This window comes from Rutilus rutilus, assembly GCF_951802725.1.
Source record: "Rutilus rutilus genome assembly, chromosome: 3".
NCBI classification, from domain to species: Eukaryota; Metazoa; Chordata; class Actinopteri; order Cypriniformes; family Leuciscidae; genus Rutilus; species Rutilus rutilus.
This window is the reverse complement of record NC_140211.1, coordinates 17453553-17478582: the sequence shown is the minus strand read 5'-3', so window position 1 is coordinate 17478582 and position 25030 is coordinate 17453553. Positions and strand designations below refer to the sequence as shown.

Here is a 25030-nt window from a genome sequence, read left to right as displayed (position 1 = left end):
CACCCCACAGTAGTCTGAAAGGTGTTGAAAGCTCCTCCCGGTGTACTGCATGTTGTACTACTGCTCTATGGCTCTGACTAGCACCTCAGTTTGGACAAAGTGACTCACAGTCTCTCCTCTGCTCTGGCCTTGCATTCTGACCTTGTTTACCTCTGGTTGAACGTTAGAACTAGTGTAGTATTTAAACATTTTCGTCTCATAGGACATGATTTGTATCAAATAAAAGCCAAATATTTGCCAGAGGGCCATTGGGCAGAAGCTCTTATTTTTGTGGTTGCCAATTAATCTTTGGTAATTGTTGTTAAATGGAAGAAGTAACTAAAAGTGCTAGTATGAATTAGTCTATTCAGCAGGTACACTTCAAACAGGTACACTTGGCTTCGGTAGCACGTTTCCTGAATGACATGTTAAATCATTTAAATCAAACCTTGGGTAACCTATCCCACTGTTTCCCAGCTTATGTCTCAGTAGGATTATTTGCCCAGAACCGAATTCTAGGAAATAGGTGAAAGAGTGTAGCCTATTGCTGTAAAAAAGACAGCAGAAGTATGAATAAGATTACGTAACATCAACCTCAACTGAATGTTCGATCACAGTTAGCAGCACATTTAAAAACAACACCTGTTGTTGAAGTGCAAAAAGTTACAACACATTTGTCATTACACATTTAAAATTACAATACAAACGGGACGAATTACACAATGGCCTTCAGAGATCAAGTCTTCATTAGGGGGGTTAGACCCCCCTGAATACAATTTTAATGACGCACCTTATCGTATATTTAATTCAAAAAGTCATAGTTTAACAAAGCAACATTTTTCAAGTACCCCTTGTTGCGAATCACTGATGTATAAAATTTAAGCCAAAATAAGCTAATAAGCTAAAAACCAACATAATACAAATGTGTTCAATTTAACCTCATATAAAGCTTTTTTGTTCAGTTCAGTCTTTAATTTGAATCAATCTTTTGATCCTACAGAAGCATTTTAGTTTAGTTTACAATGAATTAAATCTGACAACCCATTTTATTAAAGATAAAAATAAATGCAAAGATGCATTGCACATAATTCAGATTGATCACACCTACAAATAATAAATCCATCATATGAGCAATTATTGATTGGTCATAAGCAATTCCTGAAAACAAAACTTCAGACCTGTTAGCCAGTGGAAACCTTCACCATCCCAAGAGTGCATCTGCCCTTTGGCTTCAGCTCAAAGGAATGTGGCCTTAAACTTGGGAGCAAGGAAGCAGAGCCCCCTCTGTGAGTGTTCGGAACACATGAGGGGTGGCAATGAGCCTTATCCTCTTTAACAGCTCTTGAGTCCCGAGCGGAGGATGTAATGGACTGCGGTCCTGTTCTGTTGTGCAGTCTGAGTCATCACCATTTATTACATAACCACACACTAATGTGCAGGGGGACCCAAGGTTGCACTAAGATTTAGATGATCGGATGCCAAGCTGCCAACGAATGTAAATTAAAAGCAAGAACAGCTTGTTTTTTCAATCATTTTATTGGCTTGGTTCTTTTTCTGCCCTTGCAAATGATGGCAAGAAACTCTTTATGTGAAGAGAGATGAAATTTTTAGGAAGTACAACCTAATTTGGTGCCTATATACACAAACAAACCAATAAAATGTTCATTGCATTGGAGAACATACTTGGAGAGCATTATGTTCATGCACCCAAAAGACAGATAGCAATTGCAAATGACTTGTCCACCTGCTGTGCAGAATGGCTGACAAAGGCCATAACCAGCTGGTTTCACAGCAGATCCGAGCTTGTTAATCATACAGTGAATTGAGTGTTATAAACAATTTCTCGTATTGGCAAACTCTTAATATATTTAGTAAGAAAATGTATTCATTATTTAATATCTTCCAACAAACTTTGCTCTGTTGTTCCGTCTTCTTCTTCAGATCCATGCGGGCACACGCGGGAAGAATGAGACATGCACACAGTGGTATGCTTCACACCTCCTTGAAAGTTTATTGATCAGATACACAGTTCATATAGTTCTTGTCATGCATATTAATTTGTCATAGAACAAAGACTTTCAGAATTGATTGTATAAACAAACGAACAGATTATCATAAGGCCTCATACTTCCTTTTACCATAAATGTATGCTTCTGGTTCATCTTCATCCTCCTTGATCTTCATCAATATCCCAAAATATGATACCTTATGCATGTAAATAATTTTTAATTGTAAACATTTTATTTGACTCCCTATATAGACTTTCCCAGAACTTGACTACAGAAATAAGCATTATTCACTAGTTCTTTCTCACAGTTTTTGGCAACAGAAACCAGTCATCTACTAAGAGGAGGAACTTGTGTCCAGTTATCTGAGACCCTTATTATCCTTAGATAATAAACCACAATAGTTTGCCATTTAAATAGATTCTAAACAGCATCTACAAAATTACATGACATAATGAATGTATCCTCTTTAATGGGATTCATTAAATGCAGTACATAATTCAATTAATTAAACATATTCAAACAAATGAAACTAAATCAAAAGAGTTTTATATAAAAAAAAAGAGATTTCTATGATCTTCAATGTCTTGCCTTAATCCACTTTAAGTTCAGAATTACCAATGCTAATAACTATTCTCATTGTACAACTAATATGCAATTCAAGAGGACTTTTAAACGCCTTACTAAAATTGTCCTCTTTTACTATCCGTTCTTAAACCAAACAGGAAGTCACAAACATTCACCAGACCAAATAAGCCATTTCTGATCCGCTCAGTCCAAACAAGCCGCTGCGGCGATCGAATAACTTGACATCGATTATTTACGCCTGATTCTAATGTTTTCCTTTCTAAAAGCGGACGCGATGAAGCCCTGTCAGATGTTCATTATAACTTTATTACTGTCTTAAATTAAGACTGCTAGTATTTTTGACCGGCCATATTGGTTGTCATTATTCAGGCGAAGTTATATCAAGAGTATAAACTGTTACGAAAAGCAAAAACTCCTGCAGATCCAGTGCAGGGTCTTTGCTATAGGCCCATCGCCTGACAAATCTGCATTTCTCTTTTATATGCGTTTCGTTTTATTCACTACAGTTTTGCATAACACTTCGTCGAGCACCGAAGATGGACACAGACAAGTTTAACTATGTGTATAGTTGCGATTTGGACATAAACGTCCAACTGAAAATGTGAGTATGTTTCTGGACCTTAGTCATTGTCTTGATTGCAGAACTGTCAAACCAGCAGAATGTCAACAGAGATCGAGTAACGGCTCTCTGCTCATAGAAACGTCGCTCGTATTATTGGTAGATGTGGTATATCTATTCGATGTAATTTATTAATATTGTTTTAAAAATATTGTCTACTTCGTCAAAGCAGCAAATCTCCCTATGTAGAGGACATACTATAGTGCATTTATATTATTTAAATATATATTTAAATGTAACGTTAGGAAGGAAGACTCTTCCCTCCGTTATATCAAATCGTTGTTTTTGTGATGTTTACCAAAGCTAGCATGGCAACACTATGAGTCAGAAGAACAAAGTGTTAACACGAGTCCAGCGAGAGCTGTTGTGTTTTAGGGCTGTCATCTGTCTATTGACATCATTCTCCTTTTGCCCTCGATCTTAACGAGTCTCTGTCCGCGTGTGGATCATAAATGATTCTTCTGACCCCTAGTTTTCGTCCGGCTGCACACGCACGCATAATTACGTTAGGAGGACAGAAAAATCCCAGGGTGCTAGTGAGCAAACTTTTACGCAAGACCTCATCATAAGACTGTGAAGCCAAACTGCATGAAGAAGAGCTGTCACCATGTGAAGCACTTGAAACAACGGGGTGATTTTGACAGGGCTGACCTTCATAATTTAAAGGGATAGTTCACCCAAAAATGATTGCAAAGTTCCAAACCTTTATGAGTTAATTTCTTCTGTTGAACACAAAAGAAGATATTTTAAAGAATGTTGGTAATCAAACAGTTGACGGTAGCCATTGACTTCCATAGTAAAAAAAAGTTAATAGGTGCCGTCAACTTTCTGGTGACCAACATTCTTTAAAATATCTTCTATTGTGTTCAACAGAAGATATTAACTCATACAGGTTTGGAAAAACCTTGAGTAAATGATGACAAATGTTTCATTTTTGGATGACCTGTCCATGTAAGTGTGAAATAGGAATTAAATAGGAAGGAAAAAAAGACGTTTAAGGAACGTCTAACTAATGTCTAAGTATTAAAATATTTTTAAAAAGTGCATGTTGCATGCACAAGCGTTGCACTAGCGCTTGGAGTATCGGACACATCAACAAAATTGAAACAGATTAATACTTTTATTAAGCAAGAACACATTCAATTTATCAGAAATAATAGTAAAGACTTAACATTGTTACAAAAAAAAAAATCCTGAAAAAAAGAATGATAGTTTCCTCAAAAATATTAAAGGGTTAGTTCACCCAAAGTGAAAATTCTGTCATTAATTACTCACCCTCATGTAAGCAGTCTTTCTCTCCATTGACTATGCAACTACCACTTTCTAGCCCGGGAAAGTAGTAAAGACGTCAGTAAAGTAATCCATGTGACTCCAGTGATTTAACCTCAATTTTATGGAGCTACACGAGTGCTTTGTTTGCACAAATAACATAATTTTCCACTTCTTTTTTTCTTCAAAATATTAATCTCAAACGCGCACTCACGGCATCTCGCGTCAACACAACACAGCACAACAGACATGCGTATTATTTTCTAAATAAAGTGGTAAAGTATGTTTTTTGTTGCACAAAGCACTTAGAAGTTAAATCACTGGAGTCACATGGATTACTTAAATGATGTCTTTAATACCTTTCTCGAGCTTAAAAGTGGTAGTTGCATAGCTGTCAATGGAGGGACTGGAAGCTCTCAAGATTTCATTAAAAAGATCTTCATTTGTTTTCCGAAGATGAACAAATGTCTTATGGATTTGGAATGACATGAAGGTGAGTAATTAATGACAGAATTGTCATTTTTGGGTGAACTATCCCTTTATGCATAAAAAAAAAAATCAACAGTGATTGAAATTTCTCTTGAGCACCAAATCAGCATATTAGAATGATTTCGAAAATTCAGCTTCATCGTCACAGGAATAAATTACATTAAAAAATATAAATTTATTTTCAATTAAAATAGAAAACATTTTAAACATTCATTTTAAATTGTAATAATATTTCACAATATTGCTGTTTTTACTGTATTTTTTATTTGAAAAAAAAATGCATCCTTGGTGAGCATAAGAAACTTTCAAAAACATAAAAAAAATCTTAGTGTGTAATTAGTGTTAACATATCTCCAAAGTATAATAAATAAAGTGTTTACAGTTAAAATTCTCTGATCATTTTACCTTTATGAGCTATATTCACCATTTACTTTCATTAAGTGGAAAAATGATGCAATGAAAATGAATGAAGACTTGAGGCCTTAACATCCTGCAGAATATCGTGTATATATATAGTTTTTTGTTCCACATATGACAGTACTAACAACTAGCGTCAGTGTGAATATAATGTGCGGTGGAAAAGTCATGGAAATCATTGGTCAAATAGCTGAAATTTAGACCCCAAATATCTTGACATTGTGCTGACTGAGAAAAAATAGCCTTTTGTTTGTGTTTGCTTTTGCAGAGGCAGTCTAGAGGGCAAGAGAGAGCAGAAGAGCTATAAATCTCTGCTCGAGGACCCCATGCTGCGATTCTCAGGACTCTATCAGGAGAGCTGCTCCGACCTATACGTCACCTGTCAGGTGTTTGCTGAGGGCAAGCCACTCGCTCTGCCAGTACGGACGTCTTACAAGGCCTTCAGCACTCGCTGGAAGTGAGTACATTTAACAACGGTTAATCTCCGTATCTCACACTGTGGCTCACTTTATGCAAGTGTGACCCAGTAATGAGTCAGAGTAGGAAACCAAACAAAATATGCCAGAGATCTGTCGCAGAGATATATAGCCTATATATTTTGGTACCTTTATCATCCTCTCACATATTTACACAGATACATGACAAGTATAATTAATTTTCTTAATTTAGAAAAAAACAAACATTAATACCTTCAGATTTCGTTTGTTGACTGTACTCAGTCATGTGTTTTGTCACATTAGTATCCTGGTCTTTTCTTCTTCGCAGCTGGAACGAGTGGCTTAGATTGCCAGTGAAGTACCCTGACCTGCCTCAGAGTGCCCAGGTGACACTAACTGTTTGGGATGTGTATGGACCCGGCCGTGCCACACCTGTTGGGGGCACTACAGTCACCCTGTTTGGGAAATATGGGTAAAGGTCTACTGTTTCATCAGAAATTATGTGTGTACCTCATTAGCTTTCATGTAAACAACTGACAATGTCATGTGATTGAGCTGTATTTGAATGAAATGTATCTATGGTTAAAAGAGACTTAAATAGTCTGTTGAATATAAGAATAATTGTTTTGAAAACCTTTAAATCTGTCTACTGTCTTTCACAATCAGTTTCAAATATTTCTCACTGTTCAAACGTTTGGGGTCAATATGATTTTTTTTTTTATTCAGCAAGGCTACATTAAATTGATCAAAAGTGACAGTTAATAGGATTATAATTTTCAAATATCAAATAAATGCTGTTCTTTTGAACTTTCTAGTCATCAAAGAATAAAAAATAAAAAAAGGAAAAAAATCATGGTTTCCACAAAAACTTTCCACATGGCTGCTGAAAACTCAGCTTTGCTAGCACAGGAATAAAGTACATTTTAAAATATATATATAAAAAAAAACTTTATTTTTGAGCAAATAATTGTCTTGGTGGGCAATTCTTTCAAAAACATAAAAAAAAAAACATTTGAACGATTCAGTGCATATGAAATGCAGTGCAATTCTGGCCCACCAATCTTTGCTACATACTCTCTTCTAGATATGTCTAGTTTTTGAAGGACAGTTGAACAGTTGAGGCATCCTGCTTCTAATTCTTGAAAAGAAGGCTTTCTTGGAAATTTACCAATTATGCACTAGGAGGCCATGCTGATTTGGCTAAATTCTTTAGGTAGCTGACTCGGTCACTTTTCACAGGACTCTAACGAGAAACAGGACTCTTGCAATTATGGTAGCACTGACACCAAATTCTTCTCGTTGTATGCACAGAAATTTTGTTCAGAATACATATAATTAATATCTTCACTCGCTTGATAATTTCATTGTAATACAGAATTTAAATGACATATTACCAGCATATTCAGAATCTGTGATTATATCAAATTAATTAGAATTAATACAAATCTGTGCATGTTAATATAATCAGTGAGGTGTTATTTATCAATTATGGAAGAGATTGTTAGAGAGACAAACTTGAATTTTTTTTTTTTGTGTGACATTTTTCCACAAAAGTTTGGAACCACCCCTCTTTTACATCTAATAAGGGGAATCCCTTATCCTTCTTCATCCCTCTTCTTCTCTCCCTCTGTCTACCAGAATGTTCCGGCAGGGCATGCATGATCTGAAGGTGTGGCCGGGTGTGGAGGGTGATGGCAGTGAGCCCACTAGTACACCAGGAAGGACCAGCAGCACTCTGTCAGAGGACCAGATGGGCCGCCTAGCCAAGGTCAGTTGAGGGATTGGGGAGTGGAGAAGCCCAACTGAGACAGAAAGGCGAGAAATATGCCTGTGGACAGTTACTGCACATGAGGGATATGTTAAATGAAAAGTGGGTGGCAGGGTGGGATAGATGGATGTGCTGTTTGTGTTTATAGATTACCCAATTTGTGGAAAGAATGAGAATTGAGAATGTTTGGGAGTGTGATTGTGAGTGTGTGTGTGTTCTTTAAAAGGACATGTTTTAACTGCCCTCTGTTCCAGGGCCCAGACCTGGAGATACTTAGTGACGTGAGTATGAGAGAAAACGGGACAGGAATGCTGAATGTGTGTGTGTGTATGTGTGTGTATGAGTGTGTGCTTGTCTCATATTTTTGGGCAAGATATAGGATGGGTTCCATACTTAGCTTGTTTAATTTGACCCACATTTTCACAAATAGGATAAGTATATAATTCTCTGTGTGTTTTGGACTTTCAAGCACTGACATTTTGGACATTGCTTGCCCTCACCAATTTTCTTTTATTTAACATTTTATATTCATTTTTGTTTTTGAGAATTCATGTGCAGCAGTAAAGTTTTATAAAGCACACCAAGTGTTCAGGGGAATTGAGAAACGCTTTTTATGACACTATAAATTAGAGCTGCCCGATTAATCGTTAAAAGATCGCGATACCGATTAAAACACCAATGCAATCGTATTTCTTAATGACAAGGATTCGGCTATGTCTATTAAACCTTTGACAAGTACGATCACAGCGAACATCCAAATCTGCGTTGTTGCTGCCACTGCCCCAGAGAGACCAGTTGTCATGTATAGATATGAAACGGCTTCACAAACAGTCTTTTCAACCACACAGTATCTTTATTTCTGTGTTACAGTAATTCTAATTATCATAAAAGATATAAACACTGATGTCTACAGTAGTGATCAAAATAAAGATTGCATCAATTACATCATTACACCAGTAGGTGGCGACAATTGACTGTAAAAATTTTTATTTGTCATTGAATGTTGACATTCAAAAATGTTGAGTCTTTATGAGAGAGTCATTGAATCAATCATTTATTCATTCAAACAAACCTATTTTTTACTTAAATTACTTAAATATTTTAACATTTATTTATAATTTGCAGCATTTAACATTTTATCAGAACCTCTAGTAAATTGCATGTTATTTTGTTTAGTGGTCTATTCAGAAACAAAAAAATGTATTCTCAAATCAGAATCGTGCAGCTCTAAATTCTACTATAAATGAATTTTTAAAAATATGGCAGGTCAGATAAAACTTGAGCCCTTTTAACAACATCTTTCAACTAAATGTTTCAACTCATGTTATGGCCATGTAAAAGCTGGTAAGCTTGCCTAAACCTCTGTTCACAACAATCGTGTCTGTAATGTATAACCAGACGTTCATCTACAGAAAAACAGTTCTACATCAAACGGAGGAATCTACAGATTAAATAAAAAGATTGTTGTGCTGGATAATTCATCTAAGTCAGAATGATTTGTCGTGGATGCCGTTGACAAAGCTTAACTTGTTTGGAACTGGGAACATTCCTTGAAATGTTATGGATGTTATGTTTAGCCACTAAAACACAAGTATGCCTGGTTAAACAAAGTCCTCTTAGACTCTTGGTGGCCTTTAGATGAGATGTGTTATTGTACTAACTATTACTAACTGGTTGTTTAGAAAGGGCTGAGTCATCTTAGTGTGCTACTACTTTGTTCTGGCAACCACTGAATGTCCTTACTTGCTAATGGGCGTTTTTGTGTTTGAGGCTCTTGCTGGCTGACACGCCACTGTCATATGATTGGCTAGAGGATTGTCCGCACAAGGTATTAGTGTTACTGGTCTTCATTTCTGGTTCTTTTTCTTTAAGTTTTCCTCTCTCTTTCTTTGCCTTTCTCTCTCTCTCTCTGTCTCTCCCAGCTAACAAAAGCTCATCGTCAGGGTCACATGGTTAAAGTAGACTGGCTGGATCGCTTGACCTTCAGAGAGATTGAGATGATCAATGAGGTGAGTGGGTTTGGGGTAAACGGTTTCATGATACGACATCACTATAATTTTTGTAACCTCTTTGTAGAGCCCAAACTAAAAACCACAAGTATGCCAAATTAAGATGATTCATAAAGTTTTTTTTTTTTCTCTCTCTACAGAGTGAGAAACGTAGCTCTAATTTCATGTATCTTATGGTGGAATTCCCCCGTGTCAAAAGTGGTGAACGAGAATACAGCATTGTCTATTACGAAAAGGTATATCCACTTTTAACTACATCTTTTGCTACAAAGTGAAAATTGATTCAAAATAACCCTGTTTACTTTCCCTGTTAATGCATGATTCATCTAAATGTATCAGCTCTGCTTCACTTCTAAATTTTTAGTTGACTAGGTTGTAATATTAATGTTAACTAACATTTTTAGCATATGCTTGTTGTTGGGAAAGCAGTTTTTCTAAAATCTTGCCAATTGCTAATAGAGTTATTTAATGTGGTTAATGTAACATGTATTAACATTTCGTTTGAAAAGAATAGCTTTTTGAGGGTGAACTTGAACTTGATGGTTATTCGTGTGAAAAAGCATTTTTAGGAGGGAAGCAGTCCCACACAATTTTAACTGCAAATTAGCAGTCAGAAATTGTATAATTTTTAGATGGGTAAAAACAAGCCCCAACTTACAGTTTTAGAAAAATACATTTTTACTTTTTTGAAGTAAAATGGGTTGTGAGTGCCTTTTTATTTTGACTTTAAATCAGTGATTGATCAAAAATGTTAAAAGGAGTGTAGTTAAAAGACCAGGTAAATTTAAGTGACTCTCTTTTCAGGATGCTGATGATTCCTCCCCTTTGCCAACCAGTTCAGATATTGTGAAAGTCCCAGACCCTCAGATGTGCATGGTGAGTGGAAATAAAAACAAAAAAGTCAGTTAACTTGGGTTTATTGGTTTGAGAATCTGTGATAAATGTCTGTCTTAGGCCCTGTTTACACCTGGTATTAAGAGGCGTTTTGGTCGATCGTATCACAAGTAGACGAGGAAGACACATTCCCGTTTACACCTGGTGTTTTAATCTCTTTTGTCCACCTTAAATTACTTCTGTCCTGATTTCTTCAAGGGGAGGGTGAGTGCGTGTTGGAGATTATGAATGGTGAGAGAACATCGTGCTTGGCAAACTTTTCATCTTCAAACCAAACTTGGGTCTTCAGCCGTCAAAATTTAAAATCCTTTCTGGATAGCACACTTCCCATAATGTTTATGCATTAGGTCAGTAGGCGGAGAGAAGGCGGTCTTTTGTGGCTTTTCGATCATAGGAGCATTTGCACTACAAAAGCAAACTAGTCAAATGAGTTTTGACTACCTCTGGGATCGGTCGAAAGTGGACAAGCTCAAAACGTTTTAGACCCCATTTACACCTGTATTTAGCGTCGTCCACTTGTGATCTAAATACCAGGTGTAAACCGGGCTTTACACACAAATGGTGGTGTATATTTTGACACTTGATAATGTAAAAAATACTTTTCATGTAAAATGGCAAAGTTGGTACTTACTGGTGCTGGTGTTCTGTTGCAGGAGAACCTTGTGGAGAGTAAGCATCATAAACTGGCCCGTAGTTTGCGCAGCGGACCGTCTGACCACGATCTCAAACCTAATGCAGCCACACGTGATCAACTCAATGTTAGTGATGAAGAGAAAAAGAAGTCCACAAGACATCTCTGCAGATGTGTTTTTAATATGTATATATTTATCTGTCATAGATCATAGTGAGCTACCCACCCACTAAACAGCTAAGCTCTGAGGAACAGGATCTTGTGTGGAAGTTTAGATACTACCTCACCACACAAGAAAAGGTGAGTGAGCACATGTACTGGACACTAACCATTTAAAAGTTTTTGGGTCAGTAAGAAAGAAATGAAGGCTTTTATTCAGCAAAGATGCATTAAATTGATCAAAAGTGACAGTAAAGACGTGTATAAAGTTACAAAAATTTCTATTTCAAATATATGCTTTTCTTTTTAACTTTCTAGTTATCAAAGAATCCTGAAAAAAATATTTTGCCATCACAGGAATAAATTACATTTTAAAATATCTAAAATAGAAAACAGTTGTTTCACAATATAACTTTTTAAAAAAAAAATCAAATAAATGCAGCCTTGGTGACCATAAGAGACTAAATAAATAAATAAATAATAATAAATAAATCTTACCGACCCCAAACATTTGAAATTATGTTCATGTTTACTAGTGTTGCCCCATTGGTAGTAGGATGGTGTCTTACTCTGTGTCCAAGGCAGGATCTAATTGTGGCTCTGTTTTTAGGCTTTGACTAAGTTCCTGAAGTGTGTGAACTGGGATCTGCCCCAGGAGGCCAAACAGGCCCTGGAGCTGCTGGGAAAGTGGCGGCCGATGGATGTGGAGGATTCCCTGGAGCTGCTGTCCTCTCAGTTTACCAACCCCACAGTCAGACGCTACGCTGTCGCGAGGCTGCAGCAGGCTGACGATGAGGTAAAGTCTACAGTATATGTGTTTCTGTGTCTTCTATCTAGAGTATATGTGTCAGTATATGTCTTTGTGCGTCAAATGATTTTATACTTTCTAATACAGTATTAACTATCCTTAAACATGCACACCATTACCAATGGGAATCTTTTGGGACAACTAAAAGATTCATGCATTAGAGGAACCTGATTCCTGCGGATAAACATTTAATTCTGCTTATTTTTCTGACTCTTCAGAGAATGAATTGTGACGCATACAATAACCACACCATACACACACCTCATCTCTCTTTGTAATTCCTTATAGGATCTGCTAATGTACTTGCTCCAGCTGGTACAGGCATTGAAATATGAGAACTTCATTGATATCCAGGGTGGTTTGGAGCCTGCCAGTAAGAGAGACAGTCAGGGGGTTCTGGCAGAGAGCTCAACAATAGGAGATCTGGAAAGGTCAGCTGAAACCTCACAGAGCATGCATCTATGGGAAATGGGAAACCCACACACATTACTTTTCATAGAATCACTGCATCTTTCAACATCTTTGCATGCACGATTTCCAGAGATGCTCAGAATATATGTACTGTTGGAATTCTAAACAATTAAAAATTGAAAAACAAAAACGTGAGGGTTCCACTCACTGATATATTTTTTGTAGTTCCCAGATGGCATCAACCATCCCTGTGATACCCAGTGGACAGAAAGGCAAAGAGGGAGCAGATGGTGAAAATCTAGAGGTAAGTGTAAAATAAAAAGTTAGCAGATGTAAAAAAAAAACAGTTTATTTTAGATAAAGGGGGATGTGGAGATTATGTAACGGTGTGTATGACCTGTGTTCCACAGCAAGATCTGTGCACTTTCCTTATATCACGTGCCTGCAAAAACTCCACTCTGGCAAACTATCTTTACTGGTGAGTTCATTAATTAAGGGGTTTTGCAGTTCTTGCATGACTATAACAATTCCCACCGATTCCAAATGTAAGATTTAAAACTAAAATAAAATGTTTTTTGGATATTGTCTTCTACTGTAGGTATGTAATAGTGGAGTGTGAGGATCAGGACACCCAGCAGAGAGACCCAAAAACCCATGACATGTACCTCAATGTAATGAGGCGGTTCAGTCAGGCTCTGCTCAAGGTACCTTCACATTCTGAACCCACATGACTGACAACAAACTTAATTTGATAATATACACTACTGTTCAAAAGTTTGGAGTCAGTAAGACTTTCAATTGTTTTTGAAAGACGTCACTTATGCTCACCAAGGCTGTAATTATTTGATCAAAAATACAGTAAAATTGTAAAATAGTATTACGCTTTTTTTATATATTATTATATTTTAATATCTTTAATTACATTTTTTTTTTTTTTATGTAATGTATTCCTGTAATGGCAAAGCTGAATTTTCAGCATCATTACTTCAGTCTTCAGTGTCACATGATCCTTCAGAAATCACATTCTATATTCTTATTATTATCAATGTTAAATTCTTTTTTTCATGATTCTTTGATTGATGAACAGAACACCCTTTGTTTGAAATATCTTTTATAACATTATAGATGTCTTTTCTGTCACTTTCGATCAATTTAATGCATCCTTACTAAATAAAAGTTGCTAAAATAAAAAAAACTAATTTTGAACACAAATTTTGAACACTGCTCAAGTTTTCAGCATCAAGCAATTTTTTCGTCTACACAACCACAACCAATCAGGAGATATTCAATCTAGTTAAGACTGTACTTTCAAAGTGCATACAAAAAGTGATTTTGTCTGATTATATTGCAAATTCATGCCTCTTATACATATGCTTGGTTGATAAAAGTAAAAAGATGTGAATTGTTGAAATAGAAGATATTGAAAATAATATGTGATGTTTATGTCTATTTCCAGGGTGATAAGAGTGTAAGAGTGATGCGCTCCCTTCTGGCCTCCCAGCAGACATTTGTAGACCGACTAGTGCAACTCATGAAAGCTGTTCAGAGAGAGAGCGGAAACCGCAAGAAAAAGGTACGTAACATCTGCTGTAGATCATGAGGAATCTTTTGTAAAGTTTTTTGTTACAGTTAATTTTTTTTCTGTCTCTGACTCTGACAGACGGAGCGGTTACAGAGCCTGTTGGCTGATAACGAGAAGGTGAATCTGTCAGAGATCGAGCCCATCCCTCTCCCTCTGGAACCCCAAATCCGCATCAAAGGCATCATACCTGAGACTGCAACACTCTTTAAGGTATTGTGCATCATTTATATCCATTACACTGAGTCTCACATGCATCCATCCACCCCTGACCGCAGTTTTTGTCTCTTTCAGAGTGCTCTGATGCCAGCAAAGCTCATCTTTAAGACAGAGGATGGGGGGCAATATCCAGTCATCTTTAAACATGGAGATGACCTGAGACAGGACCAGCTCATCCTGCAGATTATTTCACTCATGGATAAGGTCCGAAGAGCTCATTATATCTCCTCACACAGTTCCAACAGTACACATAGTTCATATCAGTATTCATTCTGTACAGAAAAAGAAAAAAAAACATTTTCTGTTGTTTTATATAATGCTATTGCTAAAATAAAATTGAGTTTGATAGAATTTTTTGTTGATTGTTAGCTTTTTTAAATCTTGAACAGTTGCTGAGGAAAGAGAATTTGGACCTGAAGTTGACTCCATACAAAGTTCTGGCGACCAGCACCAAACATGGTCAGTACCGCTTCACCTATTGAGCCAGTCAATGCGGTACTTACCGGAGTTTCATTTCACACTGGATGCATATGATTTGTCTGCAGGTTTTATGCAGTTTATGCAATCAGTGCCTGTGGCTGAGGTTTTGGCGACTGAAGGCAACATTCAGGTAATGCAATACAATACAGTTCTGCAGTCCTGCTTCTGGAGGGCCACCTTCCTGCAAAGTTCAGTTCCAACCCTAACCAGTTAATCAAGGTCATCATGGTCGCTTGAAACCTCCAGGCAGGTGCGTTAGTGCAGTTTGGAGCCCAGGCCCACCATGAATAGGATTGGACACCCATTTCACTTGGATATACATCACAATAGGGAAAAAAAAAGACTATCGTATTTTAATATTTTAAAATAAAAGTAATATTTTATTACTTACATTTGTATAATAGAATTGTAGGTGCAAGGTGCTTTGGCACATACCAAATAGTGGATGTATTAAACGCATACTTCTGTGTTTCTTTGTAATATAACTAAAGAAAAGCTCTCATATCTTTTTTATTTCTCTTGATTAATTATGTCTCCATGCAGAGTTTCTTCCGAAAGCACGCTCCGAATGATAAGGGGCCATATGGCATCAGCTCTGAAGTCATGGACACATACGTTAAAAGCTGTGGTGAGCTTCAGTTCGTTTATTTAGCTTTATTAATTATTTACTTCTTTATAAATCATTATTTGCGTGTACTAAATCATGATATACTTTTCAGCGGGCTATTGTGTCATCACCTACATCCTAGGGGTTGGAGACCGACATCTAGACAATTTACTTCTCACGAAGACTGGTAAACTCGGCTTTCAATGACTTAATGCACTGAAAAAAACAAACAGATTGAGCGTGCTGATCTGTATCTCTGGCTTGCAGGGAAGCTGTTTCATATCGATTTTGGATATATTTTGGGTCGGGACCCTAAACCCCTGCCACCCCCTATGAAGCTGAGCAAGGAGATGGTTGAAGGAATGGGGGGCATGCAGAGCGAACAATACCAGGAGTTCAGAAAACAGTGCTACACCGCCTTCCTGCACCTACGCAGGTGAGTTAAAGAAGACCTACTTCCTATATAGTGTTTAACTTGAAATCATAACCTTTTTTGTTGTTTTGGTTCTCATATGCAGGTACTCCAATCTCATTCTGAATTTGTTCTCTCTGATGGTGGATGCCAACATTCCGGACATTGCACTGGAGCCTGACAAAACTGTGAAAAAGGTTTGTGTGGTCCTAAATGTTTGGCCCCTAAATTTCAGAGGGAGAATAAAATGAGCAATAAGATTTTAACCTGTTCAATCTTTGCCTGCCCACTGCAGGTTCAGGACAAGTTTCGATTGGACCTCTCAGACGAGGAGGCAGTGCATTATATGCAGAGTCTGATTGATGAGAGTGTAGGGGCTTTGTTTGCTGCAGTGGTTGAACAGATACACAAATTTGCACAGGTGTGTATGTCTCCTCATTTTTTAACGCAATACTTTTTTCCCTTTTGCAAATTCAGCATGGAAACTATAAAAGACAAGGCCTATTTATGATGTTACTCAAAACAAGCTTGTTCTGTTACTGTTCTCATTTCTATGGATGGTAGCAACTTTTTTTGTCTAAATTCTGGAAAACACTACACAACTTTGCACAGATTTTTTTCCCTGATTTGCTGTCTGAATGAATTAACTCTAGTTGCCAAAGTTCAGGGCCAGTCTGCAGATTTTGGGCAGTGAGGGTTGAAAGATTTCACTCAAAATCACAGTGTAGCCCAGACCATTTTTTTAGCTTCAGTCTTTGATTCCATCCAGAAGATGATATTCTGAACGTATCAAACGTTTGATATTCTGAGATGATTTTAGAGCACATTGTTTTCATTTGTCATGCCTCTCTTAGCAATGAAGCACACATTTCGGCTTTCTGAGTATGTTGTGTTCAAAACAATTGGCAACAGTTTATTTTGATTGTCCCCCAAAGACATTCTTCTAACCATAAGTAGCTTTGCAAGTACATCAACTTAATCCCTGTTCGGACGGGACTAGTTTTCTAAACGACGTTTGAGTTACAATTCTTATCACTCAACGTCTGTGATTTAATGTACCGATTCGGACGGGACTAAAATCTCCATGTTCATTTCAGAGGTGGGAGTGTGTGTTTTCTAGACGTGGCCGTTACAGAAGGTCATGTGCTGTGCGTGCGTCACCGTATATGTATTTTAATTTATTATTTGTTGGTATGATAAAAAAAAACATTAAGTAAACTTCACAAGTTTATATCAGTGGCTGTTTATAATAAATAAGTGATCTATGAAATCTAGACAAGTATCTTACTCTTACCTATCACTGATAATAAAATGGGCAGCCTTTGCAGTATGTCAAAGATTGGTACACAAACGATAGCTCAGGTAGGTCAAAAAACACATGAGGAGCGTTGGATAATACAACATCAGCGATCACAGACATTCGGATGGGATTAGAGGACCGTAATAGTAGGTAATTTGCCCTGGGATTTTTACAGCGGTTGTGTGACAAAAATTCTGAATTGGCAGATTTGGACATGATTAAAATCGCAAAGTACGTCTGTGAAACATGAATTTCTCTAACGTCCCCTTGGAAAACTAGTCTTTAATCTACTAACCCTAACCTAACAGTCTACTAATACTCTAAGTTACTTGACATGTAGTTGCAAATTAATGAGAGTTAGTTGACACGAGTTACTTAGAGTTAGTAGAAGGTCTAAAGTGGACAATCAAAATAAAGTGTAACCGAACAACTTTGTGGGTGATCCTCAGTCATTTTGTGTATGATGCCCATTTGTTTCTCTTTAACAATTTATGATGCTTAGTGTTTAAAAATCTGTGCATAGTTTAAGAATCTTGCAGTGTATTCCAGTTAATCAGCTATGATTATTGACAGATCCTGATAAATGGCCAAATATTGGTCCTTGGATAGCTGACATATTGGACTTTTACTAATGTTTTATATTTAAAATCCACAGTATTGGCGCAGATGAGGTGATGTCATGGAGCCTGGTTCTCACATAATCATTGAGCAACAGATAGATGGACGGCAACAACAACTGAATGATAGATGGGAGAAAAGGACGTGCCAAGGCCACACTAGTGACATCGTTTTCACCGTGAACCATTCATGCTCTAGGTCTTGACTAAACTGAATATATTTGTATATAAAATATAAAATTAACTGTATATGTAAAAAAAAAAAAAAGAAAAAAAGACAGCCAAATAAAGATTCCGAACTTTAGCGTTTGTGTTTACTGGTCAGTATTCACTTTAACACTCATATAAAACATTTCGAGTCTATATTAGTAGCTGAAGTCTGTTTAATTTGTTTTGTTTTTTTTACAATGGTAAAAAAAAAGAAAAAAAGAAAAAAAAAAAGTATCATCCGTTAAATATGTATTTGAAACCCTTGATTAGGGACTGTTATCTGTTTGGAGGCATCCTTCTATGACAATGAGTGGTTCTGATGCATATGGTGGTTTTAAAGGTTTCTCTGGATGAGAACCTGTGCGTGTTTCCTACAGTGCGAGTCAGCTAGTGAGTCACACCTTCCTATGAGGAGTATTTTCATACAACTTTATTGCACAACCTATGTATAGAAATTGGGCAATGCCTTGGAAAGAGATTATAGTTATACAAAGTTAAAACCTCAATCTACATTTTCTTTAGAGTCAGACTACATGGGTTATATGGATTAAACCTTGCATCCAGCTTTAGTCTACTGAGCAACATTAATGCAAGTCTTCAGTTCTTTTGTTTTTGTAATTAAAAGAATGAAACTTAGTCACAAAATGCATTCAATTAATGAACAATACCACTGAAGAAGGAAGATACTACATGAACACAAACCAAAACATTACTATAAAGTGATGATTTTGGTTAGAAAGTAAGTGCAGGTTTATTGTGCTTATATATATATATATATTTATATATTTATATATATATTTATATATATATATTTATATATATATATTTATATATATATATTTATATATATTTATTTATATATATTTATTTATATATATATATTTATATATATTTTTATATATATTTATATATATATTTATTTATATATATATTTATTTATATATATATTTATTTATATATATATTTATTTATATATATATATATTTATATATATATATATATATATATATATATATATATATATATATTTATATATATATATATATATATATTTATATATATATTTATATATATATATATTTATATATATATTTTTATATATATATATATTTATATATTTATATATATATATATTTATATATATATATATTTATATATATATATTTATATATATATATTTATATATATATATATTTATATATATATATATTTATATATATATATATTTATATATATATATATTTATATATATATATATTTATATTTATATATATTTTTATATATATTTATATATATAAAGCACAATAAACCTGCACTTACTTTCTAACCAAATTCATCACTTTATAGTAATGTTTTGGTTTGTGTTCATGTAGTATCTTCCTTATATATATATTTGTTAGGCAAAGATGAATAAGCATGTACTGTATGTATGCATGTTGTTTTTCAGGCTTGTGGGCTGTGGTTTATTAAAGCTGAACTTGAACTCAGGCAGACTTTTTTCCACTCTGCTATACGTTTTGGTGAACAAGAAACTTGACATTTAAAACTCGAGTCATCTGTTGAGTGAAATGGCATTGAATATCTGCTTTTAAAAAAATCAGTTTGGAGGTGGTATATGTGTCACATGATTATGGCTTCAGGAAAAAAGTCGAACAACAAATTTCCCTCTTTCTGACTTACTGCATTTATTAACCAATTTCCCTTCACTGTTACAGTACCAAAATTAACATGTCGACTCCACATACGTGTACACTTTCTCAAAAATGAGAAAATAAGAAAAAACATGCATAATTCTATACAACGCAATATACATGCTACATTTTTCCAGAACCTAGAGTCCCACACGGTTCCTGGGAGCGTTCCCATTAATGTTCCAGAGAAACGGAAACATCAGCAGAAATTGTGCACCTTAGCGTGGTTAGCTGTGAGACACGGTCCGAAGAAAATGAGAGTCAAAATGGGGCAACTCTGAGTCAGAAGTGAAAAATATGGAGCAAAAAAAAACAAAAATGAAAACAATGAATTCGAGCCATACAGAAACCAAAGCGTACTCACAGTTACCCGGACAGAATAAGGATTTATAGCGCTCTACTGATTTGTGTGTTGGCAATAATAATGACTGTTAGATTCACGTCAGCGACATTTGACCATGAGAAACGTGCAAGAAGTGACACATTTCACTCTACAGTAAAGCAACACGTGCTTAACTACATTTGACCTAACCATTAGAAGCCATCTAGACTAAAATGGAGAATATGATACTATTATCATAATAATGACAAACTATATATTATAACTATATAAACGCATTTTATAGATCTGACTGTGGATGATTCATCAACGTGTTTACTTCATTAACATTTTTTTCCAAACATTATTTTTTTTATTATAATGTCATTACTGGGTCGTCAAACTAAATTACTGGAAAAGTCTTGCTTGTTTACACCTCTCCCCTGCAAGCTCACGTTCATCTGCCTCCATTTTTGAGTGCAATGTCCCCATGCCATAAACCAATCAGCAACCGACGCATAGAAGAAAAGCTGTATTCAAACTAAATGTATTCAGTCTTTGGAGAACAACCATCATTAGTTTGAATTAGCTCGGACCCCTGTTTATTAGTCTCGTATTCAGGTTTAAACATCTCAACATCTCCATACCACTCTGGGTCTTCAGTTGACATCTCGTCCTGTTGAGTGCATTTCACTTGCACCGAGCTCAGAGGAACGTCACACTGATTCTGATATGGACATCCCACGTTTGCTTCTAGAACCGGATGTGATGGAAACAAATGGAACTCGTTGTTTTGGACTTCTACGCCCAAATCTCCAGACTCCACAGATCCCTCGATGCAGTCTGGATCGTGCAGGACGGGGCTTGTGTAATACCCATTGCCCAGGCTTTGGGTGTTGATGTAAGATGGCTGGTTGTCCGTGAGTGTGAAGTCACAGATGGATACAACAGAAACGTGGTCCCCCTCAAAGCTCTCGTTGTGAGGTGCAGCCTCATAGGAGTCAATGAATGTCTCTTTCTGAAGTTCCAGGTCTCTAAGTAAAGCCTGGAAACACAATAATGGTTTGTACTTTATGCATTGAATGCTGGTTTGTGACAGATTAAACAAACAACAATTAATACAATGCATTGAATCTGCATTAGAAGGGTTTGGATTGCTCCTTTGAGTAACTGGTTTTATTATTAAAGTCTAATTTGATTGGATGGCTGGGGTTCCAAAAGTTCTGATGTGGACCCTTATTACAGACTGACACATTTCTGCACTATATAACACTGTAAATCTGTTTAAAATTATTTGTTTTTTTAAATGCACATTTATAACACTATACTTTGTCTTTAATTATACACTTACATTAAATTACAAGAAAACGACTAAACACTTCTAATACACCTGCTGAAGGAGTAACTGTAAACGTGACATTTTTCATCTTCTGTGATATTTCTGGTATTTCAGCTGTAATTATAACAAAGACGCTTGTTTTCAAACGTAAAAAAAAAATAAGGGGGGAGAAATATGATTTCAGTAACACACTTGCAATCATGCTCATGTAATATTGCTGAAATATAAAATCCAGTACCAAAGATCTGGGCAAGGGACGTTCAGAAGATGTACAGTGTCTCCAGAGCAGAAATATCACTAGGCCAAGAGCAATGAGAACAGCACACACAATCGTGACGATGAGGCTTTCTGAAGAACACACACACATTCACACACACATTAGTGCCGACAAACGTTGAACAAACACATGCAAATAAATGTGTACTGCATCCAGTGCTGGGTAGTAACTGATTACATGTAATCTGGATTACATAACTAGATTCCAAAAATTACTTTTTTACAAATACACACAATCATACATAATTGCATGTTAATCTCATTATAGCAGTAAATGAATCATAATTCATTAATTCTCTAACCTACTTTTTTGTCTTTTAAATCTCCCTTTCTAAAAAGTCTACTGCTTATATACCATCAAAACATCTTCGAGGTTTGTGGAATCGCACACACAGACCAGCTACTAGTCATGAGACGATCACTGAAAACCGAGAGCCAAAGCATTTGATCACTGAATTTACCGAAATCATTTTGCAAGATTGCAAATCTAATCAGCTCCTGACAAACACTTTATTTGAATCATCACTCAGTGAGTGATTTATCCATGTATTACTGTCTTTGGAAGGCTTTTGTCTTTTAAACACATTAAAACGTACAAATTCATTTCATATTTACATGCAATGCAGGGATTCCTGCCTTTTTTGTCAGATGAACCTCTTTGTCCTAATATATTTACTTGAAGTACCCCCTGAGACAATAATACATTTAAGGTAATAATAATAATAATAATAATAATACAAAAAAATTAAGTTTATGGTTCTCTGATGTTGGTTAATGGTCACATGACATGCTGGTGAGTGCATGCTTTTTAGTAAGTGTTTTATTTTGGATTGTTTTTATTTTAAAATTATTAATTTTAATTCAAAAACAATTATGATTTAATGATTATCTTTTCACTAAACTCACAAACCCCTGTAGTTCCATCATGAACCTCAGTCTGGGAAACCCTGACGTGATGTAATATTTAATGCACTTGTTGTTGATAACAAAAGAATGGAATATATTTTCTTCCTCTTTGTATATTTATATCAGTATTGCACAAGATTATCCTATCCAAATCAATGTGATAAACCATTTAGGACAAAAGTAATCTAAAAGTAATCAATAAGTAGTCAGATTACATTACCTTAAATGTGTAATGGATTTCATTACCAACAACAATTTTTGTCATGTAATTTGTAATTTGTAAGTAATCGACCCACCACTTTCTGCATCTTTACACCAGGAAATAAGTATAAACACCTGTGAAGAAATGATGCATACCAGTGTTTGCTGGTATGTAAACACACTGCGGGAGGCTCGTGGGAGAGGAGGCCAGTACACCTTCAGCTGTGAAGTTAGCCACAGCACAGTACACTTGCCCTGGTAGAAGAAAACCAAATTCCACCGTGAGTGAACCACCGTCTTCCTCCATCACCTCAGCAGTGCGTGTCTTCAAGAAAAATAAAACAACTGAACTCTCCATTTAAACAAAACGGTAAAATAGGGTTAAAGGGAAGTAAAGATGAGAGTTGTGCACCTGTCTGTCTGAGAGGTTCTCTTTGTTGTATAGAGTGACTGTGGCCAAGAGGTTTTTATAGTAATTTACGGGGCAGAGGCAAGCCATCCCCTTCTCTAAAGAATCCTCACTTGTGCAGATTTTGGATGGAAGACAGGGAAAATGTACCGTCACCCACAGACTTCCATTGTCCATGGAGATGATAATGTTGGGGGGGCTGAATGTAGCAGAAGCTGGCAAAAAAAGAGAACGTTTTAAAGGTTATCTTGAGGAATTCTTATGTTCAAGCTTCGAGCTTTGCACAATTTTTCTAATTTTTGGTGAGGTTTAATACTGACAGTCATTCAAAGGATCACAGAGCAGAGATCCTTCCAGCCCGGGAAAATCCTCTGATCTCAGACTGATGTAGTTGTAGCCGTCTATGTTTGTGAAGACGTGTGTCAGATCACAGCTTTGCTGGAAAATCTGGATGCAGTCTGAAACATTTTCCCATGATTTACTGCAACACAAACACACAATATCAAGAGCACTTTATGAAGATGCCAAAAAATTCTTTATGGTGATCATCCGGCCATTCATAAATATTTCTGACTTCCATTTTCTTAAAAACGCAACTCTTCCACTGGGCATGATTTTAACGAGCGAGCAAATTGAGCTTGATCGCTTGTGACTCATTTTCTTTTTCAATTCTAACTCAGAGGAAACCAACAGCGTGCCTGAAGCGATAACAATAGCCCGTCTGCTTTGGGGCAATAAGCTCGGATTGTGCTTGACTGTGGTTTTCTGCTAAACCACACACAGTTTCACCTCTCAGCCAAGCGCTCTACTGCTCTCTGCTTCTCACTCTCATTTCTCCTATAACCAAAATCTTCCACGTCATTCAGTTACTCATGTGTTTCTAAGCCTATTCTTTGTGTGTAGATGAGACTCACCTGCGTGGTGTCTTGGTCTGAACAGTGTAAGTCGTCTTAGGGTTGGCATTAGGGCAGTTCCACTTAAGATGGCATCCCAAATCTATTGTACGGACTCTGACATCACAGACAGAGAGCACAGTCTCTAAAAGAAACACAGGAAAACAAGAACATGTTGCACCTGTGTAACCTAAATCACAGATGTGAAAGCACAAACATACAAACAGAATTTTTTTTTTTTAAATATACACTCACCTACATTAAACATCAACAGAAAAAAATATTCCAACAAGTTTAGGGCAGTGACAGGCATCCCCACACCTGCACGTTATTTTAAGGGGAAAAGAAGCTGTATTTATCAAAACGCCATAGCTGATGATATCTGTACAAAGCTGACCGACAACATATTCATATTATGATATTAATATTACAAATTTATAATGAGGTAAAAAATACAAAAAAAAAAACACTCGCATAGAAAGATTTACCTTAAACAGAAGAATGGGAGAGATTTCATTAGCTCTTACTTTTCAGTGAGTGAGCAGATAAAGTGAGAGAAGGACAGATGTCACAGCTTCACTTAGGCTATGCCACAAAACCACACAGGGACTAAACCCACGTGCAGAGAAGACACAGGAGGAAGAGAACAAAAAAACACCCTGTGGTGGAAATGGTAGCAAAAATGATAATCATAAATTATAACTATTTATAAATGTTATAATTCAGAATAATTTTATAGCCTACTTACGGATAATAATAAAAAATGATAACCTACTTACAGATAAGAATAATTATTTTTAAAAGAAATCTTTTATGCTCACCAAGGCTGCACTTATTTGATTCATTTATAATATATATATAAAAAAAATACTTTTCTATTTTAATGTATTGCATTTAGCTTAATTAGCGAATTTTTAAATGTAAAATATTTAACTAATTCATTCCTGCCATCCTTCAGAAATCATTCTAATACGTATTTCTTATTATCAATGATGAAAGTTGTCTACATACCTTCCGTAGATGCATTATACAGTGCATAGAATAACATATACATTATATACTTTTTCCATATAGACTCATAAAACCCC

At 35.9% G+C, this 25030-nt stretch overlaps 2 protein-coding genes across 3 annotated transcripts; one reads left to right on the top strand and one right to left on the bottom strand.

The window, feature by feature from the left end:
• Window positions 1-2766: 2766 nt before the first annotated feature.
• Window positions 2767-18000, top strand: pik3c3 (phosphatidylinositol 3-kinase, catalytic subunit type 3). Its single transcript, XM_084403679.1, has 25 exons — window positions 2767-3174; window positions 5636-5824; window positions 6133-6276; window positions 7443-7572; window positions 9495-9581; window positions 9722-9817; window positions 10386-10457; window positions 11129-11233; window positions 11314-11406; window positions 11876-12061; window positions 12362-12504; window positions 12710-12788; window positions 12895-12962; window positions 13083-13188; window positions 13941-14057; window positions 14145-14276; window positions 14358-14486; window positions 14672-14741; window positions 14828-14892; window positions 15306-15390; window positions 15482-15556; window positions 15637-15805; window positions 15888-15978; window positions 16077-16202; window positions 17737-18000. The coding sequence occupies exons 1-25, from the start codon at window positions 3110-3112 to the stop codon at window positions 17749-17751; spliced, it is 2637 nt and encodes an 878-aa protein (XP_084259805.1). The 5' UTR covers window positions 2767-3109; the 3' UTR covers window positions 17752-18000.
• A 1555-nt stretch (window positions 18001-19555) lies between these two features.
• On the bottom strand, window positions 19556-24981 carry LOC311288399 (uncharacterized protein). Of its 2 annotated transcripts, none has more exons than XM_084405811.1 (7): window positions 24198-24981; window positions 23964-24087; window positions 23370-23530; window positions 23053-23264; window positions 22776-22965; window positions 21496-21605; window positions 19556-20963 (listed from the first exon to the last, which is right to left on the bottom strand). In XM_084405811.1, the coding sequence occupies exons 1-7, from the start codon at window positions 24253-24255 to the stop codon at window positions 20460-20462; spliced, it is 1359 nt and encodes a 452-aa protein (XP_084261937.1). In that variant the 5' UTR covers window positions 24256-24981; the 3' UTR covers window positions 19556-20459. The 2 variants fall into 2 exon arrangements, with proteins under 2 accessions (XP_084261937.1, XP_084261938.1); XM_084405812.1 differs by having other exon boundaries at window positions 22797-22965.
• Window positions 24982-25030: the final 49 nt, after the last annotated feature.

What these genes read in the sequence shown, in the direction of transcription:
- pik3c3 (XM_084403679.1), top strand. Translation starts at nt 3,110, where the DNA reads ATGGACACAGACAAGTTTAACTATGTGTATAGTTGCGATTTGGACATA. An exon ending in TTATTTCACTCATGGATAAG is followed by an intron (nt 14,487 to 14,671) that starts GTCCGAAGAGCT and finishes AATCTTGAACAG; the next exon opens with TTGCTGAGGAAAGAGAATTT. An exon ending in CGACTGAAGGCAACATTCAG is followed by an intron (nt 14,893 to 15,305) that starts GTAATGCAATAC and finishes GTCTCCATGCAG; the next exon opens with AGTTTCTTCCGAAAGCACGC.
- LOC311288399 (XM_084405811.1), bottom strand. Translation starts at nt 24,255, where the DNA reads ATGCCTGTCACTGCCCTAAACTTGTTGGAATATTTTTTTCTGTTGATG. An exon ending in TCTGTTGATGTTTAATGTAG is followed by an intron (nt 24,088 to 24,197) that starts GTGAGTGTATAT and finishes TGTTTCTTTTAG; the next exon opens with AGACTGTGCTCTCTGTCTGT. An exon ending in GTCCCTTGCCCAGATCTTTG is followed by an intron (nt 20,964 to 21,495) that starts GTACTGGATTTT and finishes TTGTGTTTCCAG; the next exon opens with GCTTTACTTAGAGACCTGGA.